The sequence below is a fragment of the Zophobas morio genome, unplaced genomic scaffold (assembly GCF_036711695.1).
Source record: "Zophobas morio isolate AGI-343-1 ecotype UQ-CSIRO unplaced genomic scaffold, CSIRO_AGI_Zmor_V1 ptg000011l, whole genome shotgun sequence".
Taxonomy (NCBI): Eukaryota; Metazoa; Arthropoda; class Insecta; order Coleoptera; family Tenebrionidae; genus Zophobas; species Zophobas morio.
In genome coordinates this window covers 783049-791282 of record NW_026972116.1, presented here as the reverse complement: position 1 = coordinate 791282, position 8234 = coordinate 783049, and the positions used below count along the sequence as shown (strand labels likewise).

At 32.9% G+C, this 8234-nt stretch overlaps 1 protein-coding gene across 5 annotated transcripts; it reads right to left on the bottom strand.

The window, feature by feature from the left end:
* Positions 1-400: 400 nt before the first annotated feature.
* LOC135126607 (uncharacterized) lies at positions 401-5219 on the bottom strand. 5 transcript variants are annotated; one of them, XM_064052636.1, is made up of 11 exons: positions 4938-5219; positions 4824-4892; positions 1900-2095; positions 1667-1846; positions 1542-1592; positions 1442-1489; positions 1208-1255; positions 1084-1155; positions 809-1029; positions 587-746; positions 401-545 (listed from the first exon to the last, which is right to left on the bottom strand). In XM_064052636.1, the coding sequence occupies exons 2-11, from the start codon at positions 4860-4862 to the stop codon at positions 490-492; spliced, it is 1071 nt and encodes a 356-aa protein (XP_063908706.1). In that variant the 5' UTR covers positions 4863-4892; positions 4938-5219; the 3' UTR covers positions 401-489. The 5 variants fall into 5 exon arrangements, with proteins under 5 accessions (XP_063908706.1, XP_063908703.1, XP_063908705.1 ...); XM_064052633.1 differs by having other exon boundaries at positions 401-535; XM_064052635.1 differs by having other exon boundaries at positions 401-529.
* Between the last annotated feature and the right edge of the window lie 3015 nt (positions 5220-8234).

Here is an 8234-nt window from a genome sequence, read left to right as displayed (position 1 = left end):
TCAAGAATGTTTCACCAAGAAATTAATACCTGTATATTTTTAATAGCTATGCTATAATTTAATACTAGACATATATACATATGTGTATGTGGATTATATTATCATATATACTTACCTACTGAAATTTGGTTTGGGGTTCGAAATACGGGCTTCTTTTATCACGACCTCAACAAAATATTATTTTTTAATATCTTTTAGTAGAATTCATTAAATCCACAAACATACATAAATAACTAAATAAAAAATTCTTTTAATAAATAAAATAAACACTGAATAATACTACTCAATTTTTTGGAATATGTATTTATTACATATATGATATGGTAATTTTAAACAAAAGTAACTTACAAAGTGCACAGTTAAAATAAAACAAAATACAAAAAATATAAAAAAATTCTGACAGGAAGTTAAAGTTATACATACAACTATTTCTCAAGTTTTCTCGTGAAGCGAAGATTTGCTTGTCTCAGCCATGTAGAAACAGTTAATTCAAATATTTTGTCGGTTAATAACGGAAAATTTTTTCGAACTGCATCTAAAATGTACTTTAAATCAATAAAAATAATAAACACATACATATTATTACTTTTTAGTACATCCATAATGATCAAGTTAGACACTTGAAAATTATTTTTTCTACCCAGCCAAGAGCATTTACGAGCCAATTTATCATCAAATATGCGGCGCAAACCCCTTTTTATATTTTCTTTAGTGGAGTTGCCTCCACATAAGCGGAAAATGTTGTCCTAATTATTTGATTTAAATTTTAAATATATACGTATGAACACATTAGATATTGCATATTTACCAGTTCTTTTCTGGCGTCCTCGCCAGATTTTAATCTTTCTTCGTATTCACATAACAGCCGGTACTTTGTAAAAGGTTGTATACATGTATTACTAATACTGTCAGTATTATGTAATGGGGTATGTGTAGGATCATTACTAATTTTTTGTAATAATCTTTTCACCATAATTTCTACCCGAGTGGTTTTTCTTATAATTTCATTTAGTTTGTCTACAATTTGATCTACAAATATAATAGCTATGTGTAATTTTCAGTTTCAATTTTATTTAAACTTACCATCAACATTACATGGTTCAGTAATGATTAAGGAGTCTTGTGGAGAAGTATTAACTTCTGAACCTAACGATACTACAAAATTAAAAACTTAAAGTACGACGTTTTGATATTGTAATCTACGTACAGGTCGCAGGTGAATCATTATTATTACGTTCCAAGCTTCTTACTGATACTAAAACAGAACAACAAATATATAAATGAACGATTAGATGTACAAGGCCGGCGAATAAATTTCGGACTTCAAATTTACTGTCACGTCAAAATTTGCATGTAGTTAAATTAGACTCATGACAATGAAATGACATTAGTGTCCGAAATTTATTGATTGGCACCGCACTCTATTAGTCATCTATCGTACAAGTATCACCAGAAGTAGTGGCAATGTCACCATAGGATTTGGCAGATACTAAAATCATGAAACATAAAAAATTACACAACACACTTCGTTTTTAACATACAAATATCATTTAGGGATCGTGAAGGCACTGTCGTAGCTGGCGAAGGTGGTGCTGAAACACAAACGGTTTTTTCCACACAATATAAAAATTAAAGCGACATACTTAAACTTTATGTACTATTTTACCTTTAATAATTTTTGGCGGAGGTGGAATTTGATCATCTTCCTCTTCTTCTAGTACATCAGTTATAAAATCCTTAAGACAAATTGCCTTTCGTTTGCGTTTCTTGGAACGAACTTCTTCTCCCTCTGACTCAGTTACCTTTTCATTTTTTTTCTCAAAGGAAATAGCTTCCTTATATGATACTATAATTAAAATGTTAAAAACAGTACGTAACAACGCGAAAAAATATGCATACCGCTATTTTTAAGCATTACCCTTGCCGGCCAAACGTCCCATTGCTTTTCTGGGGGAGTTGCATTTTTGATATGTTTTCGTATATTCCTCTTCGGCCAAAACGAAAATACTTCGTCGTTTTTGCTGAAGACCCAATTGTTGGGAATGCAGGATATTTCCCGATAATCGTCGTCCTTGGTGAATTCAACAACAGTCCACTGGAACGACAAATTAACGAGAGAGAACAAGCACTATTTTAGTGCTATAATGATTATTTCCATTTCTGATGAAACACCAATTGCTGTACGAATGATGTTTAAATATTATTAGTTGTAAGTAAATATCCCACAATCGTAGTTTTACTTCTGGGCTGATCTAAGTAGCAAATCAAATAAAAAGAAATGAAGACTAAAACGATAATTATAATGATAAGACTACTGTAAGTAGGAATTGTTAGCGTAAAAACTATTTCTTTCATCAGCATTATGAAATTTTAGCTGGTATTAAAAATGTAATTAATTTTATTTATGCCTTAAATAAACTTCGGCCAATATACTTTTTACAAATACTTAATAAATAACAGCAAAAGCATATATGGTTAACCGTAAAATCACAAAGACTTTACAACCTTAGTGATGCTGCTTAAAATTTTCTAAAATATTACAACAGTATGTTATAAATAGCTGCCCTAGTTTTTCGTGACACCAGTACAAATTTTAGTTCATAATTTTTTACTGCATACACACCAGTTTCGTCTTATACAAAATAAATTTATAATTAAAAGATAATTAGATTAACAAGTACGAACCTGATGAACGTGATTTATTGTTTCTCGTTATGCAATAGTGGTATAAAAACCAACGTTTCTTCATTGATGATATACTTCAGGCATTTTTGTTTAATATCGTCACACTGTATCTTACACAAATCTTGAGATAAATGGTTTTGTGTTGTTACTATATTAAAAAATTCTTGAGAATTGCAAGGTTCAGTGTACAATGATGATAGCGGATATAATTTTTTGCCATAAAGAAAAATGTTATTGTTGAAATTTTTAGCAATATACTTGACACAAAATATACTGTTATCACTTAAAAGGACAAAGTTATCTTTGTCATTTATTATAATTTGAAAATTTTTCAATTTTAATTTCTTAAAGCATGTAATATTTTCATTCAGTTGATTTTCTACTTCATATTCTAGTTGGGGATAACTGACACCAGTCTTCTCATTTAATTGTAGTCTTTCGGTCAGCCTGCAAACAATTTGTTGTAATGGTCGACGTGAAGTTTTGACCATTTTTTTAATATTGTATAAATAATTCTCATATTTGAAAGCGCTAAATTCATCCAAATTACCATGAAGCAAGCAGTCATTTGGCAAATGTATTAAATTGTGTACATTATAAGAAACAAATTCCTTCCCATATAATGCACCAAAATTTTTTACAAAATAACGTAATAAATCACAAGCTGAGTTGTTATATTTAAGATACAATTCAGGTGAACACAGAAAACGAATAGCCGTGTGTAACGACATGAAATGTAAAAATTTGTCTCGGGGTAAAACATCCTTTAATATTATTGGTCTTGTATACAGCAACAGTTGTCTAAATTCTGTTGCTTTAAAACGATCGACTTCGAGAAGACTTCTAGGAGTTCTTGCAAATTCTATAGGTATAACTTTTTTAAGCTTCAAGATGTTTTTAGATAAAATGGCCATTTTCGAGTCAGGAATTCTAACATCTTTTTTACCTTTCACCCAAAAAAGTACTAGCCGTTTCATCACACCTAAGCACACAAGATGCATGTAGTCCAAACATACGTTACTAACAAGCCCTACGTTTAAATTTTCAAGTGGACTATTATACAAATGAAAATCATCATCTTCTTTGTTTTTGAAGGAATCATCTGTGCGCAACGGAGAAACCAAACTCTGAAAAGTTACTCTGCCATTTATGTACTCGCCTTGATCAATACATTTCGTACAACCATGGTAGCCCTTGACACCTAAAATGAATGCCTTGGCAGGAGCATCGCAGATAATCTTAGAAATCCTAGGAAAAATTTTTGTTTTGCCAACCTCTAAACCATTTAGCTCTAAAAATTTGAATTCTTGGACAAATTCATTTAAGAACTGACTAACATCGCTTGGTTTTTTCATACCGTGATATATTCCACAAATAAATGGAGGCGATAATCTTGACTCTATTGATAATAATATGGGCTAAAATTGACTAGTAGAGCTTTTAGTCAGTGGCAACCCATCTATGTTTAAACTGAGTTTTAAAATATCGTTCTCTTTTACTGTCTGGACATCAGTTAAATTATTTAAAATTCCACGCGCAACCCCGAAGTGATAATAATGTCCTTCAAGTACATCAATAATATTACATGATCTGGGCGTTTGCAATAGAGTTCTAGCGTTTTTGGGTAAATTGTAACCACCTTGTCTTAAAATTTGCAGCAAATCATTAATAGCTTGTTGAGAGAGCAATGTTCGGTATTGAAGTATCCAATTGCGAATATCATTCACGAAAGTATTATTCGGGCGTTCATGAGCTGGATTTTCATGAGTGTCAAGAAATGGCAATTCATTATTAAGAGTAAAGTCAGATGTGAAGCTATTTATTTCTTGTGTTGATTTCTGCGGCGGCGAAAATCGCCGACGTTCACAATACGTGTCATCAACGGATGAGGCAACAGCAATACTGTAACAATTTGCCGATGGAATATTTTTTGCGGGATCAAGATGATTACACAATTGCACGTTGAATTTATTTTGGTGTTTTACACTGCAAATTTGGCTACTTAATTTTAAATCAGTACTTGTACTCTTTGTGGATCCGTGGGTGTATGGCTTGCAAATATTGTTACGTACTAATCTTCGGAGATGCCGTTTACTGACCACAAGTTTATTTGTTCGATTAGAGAATAAGCTACTTACATGCCTTTCTTCAAGTAATTCTTTTTCCTCTTGCGACATGTTGTTCCGACATATATGTTGACGCTACAACTACGCAAATCACATATACATATGATGTACTAATAAAAATAGTACCTTTAATATACAGTAGGTTATTATACGTTAATACGATAAACTAATACCGATTCAAGAACCTTTATGGTACTTATTTTTTCACAAAACACGAACGTTTCGCGGGAATCCGTCGTTCTAGCACGATGCGCAATAACAAAATACTCCTCTGTCAAAATTGCAGTGCGCAAGCGCTCTGAAGAATGTTTTAAATGCGTCTCAAGAGGAACGTTTGAGAAACGTTTCAGCAAAAATGTGCCTGAAACGTTTCTATTTAGGTTGCACGTTTGTTTATGAAATGTTACACTGGAACGTTTCAAATTATACGCGTTTGGGATGTTTCGTAATGTTTCATAAATGTTTCGTGTTTACTGGGTACTGATAGGAAAAGCATTTCTGGGTTTCTGATTAAGCTAAATGAAACTAAACAAAGGAGACACATGTATGTGTCTCCTCATTATGGAAAAGATTTTGTTAATAATGGAAAATTTAAGTACTTGCACAGAGGTGAAAAATAGCAAATATTTTTACTAAGGGCATGCCTGTAGAAAAAATTGTTTATTTTAGAGATAAGATGGATTTAGTTGATGTATTGTAAGTTTTTTTTTTGTAACCAATTGCATAATTGGGAGAGAATGTTGTTATGTTGGCAATTATGCACATGCGTACTAGTTAAGTCAAGTTGATATAGAAAAGGGAGAAGAAATGTCCATTTTGTTTTTCGGTGAAAAACCAACGTTGTAATTGTGAAACATATTAAATGTTGTTAAGAAAACTCGTCTCCTTCTTAACACACCCACACATATTAAGAAAAAACTCAATTTACACGGTTCCAACCCGAAAAACGATCATGTATTGATTCCGATCTTGCAAGCCTCCGAAAGTAGTACCATGTTCCTCGTGGTACTCTAATCAGGAAAATGGCAGGAGGCAGTCCATGTTATAGAAAAGTGGGCCCCCCATCAAAGTTATCTGAAATTGAAGAAAACGTATTGGTTTCATGGATACAGCCCATGGCGAAAAGAGGAATCCCTAGTACACAAAACCAATCTCATCATGTCTGTAAAAAAATACTTACAAAATAATGGCAGAGAACCTCGTTGTTTAAATAAATCTAAAACACCGGGAAGATCTTGGTTTGAAGGATTTCTTAAACGGCATCCAGAGATCAAACAGAAACATGCAGAATCTTTAAGCAAAGCTCGTGCAGCTGTTACCCAAGACCGTATTCATGGATGGTTTGATGAAATTCTAGATAATTTCAAGGAGACTAACCTTCAAGACATCCTTCGTGATCCCACCCGAATATTTAATGGAGATAAATCGGGATTCATGCTTTGTCCTAAAAGTGGAAACGTTTTAGGACCAAACAGATCAAAAGAGGATTTTTATCAAATAGTATCTGCTGAAAAAGGACAGATTACTGTTATGGCTACATTTTTGGCAGACGGAAAGATAGTACCACCAACGCTTATCTCTCCATACAAAAAGATGCCAAAAGCAATCTAAACCAGAAAATTGGGCATTAGGTAGGTCGGATTCAGGATGGATAAATTCAGAGGTTTTTTATGAATACATGTCTAACCATTTCATAGCCTGTATAAAGTCTTCAAAAATTACTCGACCAGTTGTACTATTCGTGGACGGACATCGTTCTCACTTAACCACCCAAGTAAGCAAAGTGTGTGATAACAATGGAGTTATCCTGATTTCGCTATTCCCAAATACAACGCATATTTTGCAACCTGCCGATGTAGTAGTTTTCAAACCATTACAGGCTTCTTAGGCAGCTGCTGTAAGGAGTTGGAAATTCCAATATGTCGCAAAAGAAGTTACAAGATACACTTTTGGATCGATTTTAAGACTAGTTTTTGATCAATACGCTACACCTAAAACAATTCAAAACAGATTCAGGAAGAGTGCAATTTTTCCTTTTGAAAAGAATAATGTTGATTACTCCAAATGCATTCCAAATAGAAATATTGATGACTTACTCGAACATTCCGCAGACCAAGCTAGTATGGTATTAGAAGCAATTGAACGGAAGATTGAAAAAGAAGAAGTCAATCAGTTTTTGGAAATATATTTACGTCGATCTGAGTGAAATGGAAATATTGAATCACGTAGTCTTGACAAAGTATGGTCTTTTATAAAAAATTAATGCAAAACTACACTTGAACAAAAAGTTACACCCGAGCTTCGTGAAGATCAACTGCCTTCCATGGAAAAAAATGACATAGATCGCCCAGGAACGTCAAAAACACTAATTGAAGAAAACTTTGACCCTACAATGAACTCGCCAATTCTGCAACAATCCATAGCCGTAGAGTGGAAGACAAAGCATTCTTATGAAGACAAAGAAAATAAAGGTTATAAAGTACCAACACCATTAAAAAATGCTTCTTCTAATTCGGATGTAAATCTAACATACAACGATGATGATCTAGATTCGAGCGAAAATGAAGATTTACGCCTACAAATTGGACAATATGTCATAAAATATGAGGAAAATTATTATTGTCCTGGTGAGTCGTACTTACATTTACAAAGTATGTTCCTTGTCTTTATCACTTTTATCCAGCAGTTAAAATATTGCACATTACCTATCTATATTTTATATTTACCTACTTAATCTACTTGGTGGATTCTCCTCATGATTTTCTATGTCTAATTAAAATTTGAAAAGGGTATAATGTTTCAATCAAATTATTTATAGTATAATGGACTGTTACAGGTGTTATTTTGAAGAAGGATGATCTAGGAGCCGAAATACGCAGTGCAGGTTTCGGTGTATGGAAGTGGCCAAGCAAAGAAGATATTCTTTATTATTTTAAAGAAGATATTGTATGTGCCATTGACGAGCCAAAGGTTAAAAATACTAGAGGCCATTTTACTATAATTTATATTAAATTAACCTATTTTATTAAAATATCAATTCTTATTTTACGTAATTTGGCTACAGACTGTTAGAAAGAGCATTAAATAAGCTTTCCTCTGATGTGCCACAAATTGATTTTGACCAATTATTAATAATAATAAAAATATTTGAATTTCAAATTTTTTCTTGGGTGTCCATTACAGGGGCAACTACGCTATACTCAGGATCACGAAGCAATGCGTACACGTCATGGATGACGTAGATCCGTTACCAACACTAAATCAAAAATACGCGCCGCAATACGTGGCAATACGGATCAAAATCAATCAATTTGGGGGAAATTATATTGGTACGACTGATAGCGAAACATATGCTAAAGTTTTATCGATTTCACAAGTGTCATTGGTGTCAACTTTGGTTATGTTGTGTTAGGTATTGTTTGA

Bases quoted from the DNA above. Each gene is read 5' to 3' on its own strand.
- LOC135126607 (XM_064052633.1), bottom strand. From the start codon at position 4,862: ATGTCGCAAGAGGAAAAAGAATTACTTGAAGAAAGGCAT. The intron at 1,490-1,541 runs GTATGTTAAAAA...TCATGATTTTAG, and splicing joins ACGATCCCTAAATGATATTT to TATCTGCCAAATCCTATGGT. The intron at 1,030-1,083 runs GTAAGTTTAAAT...TTATATTTGTAG, and splicing joins TGAACCATGTAATGTTGATG to ATCAAATTGTAGACAAACTA.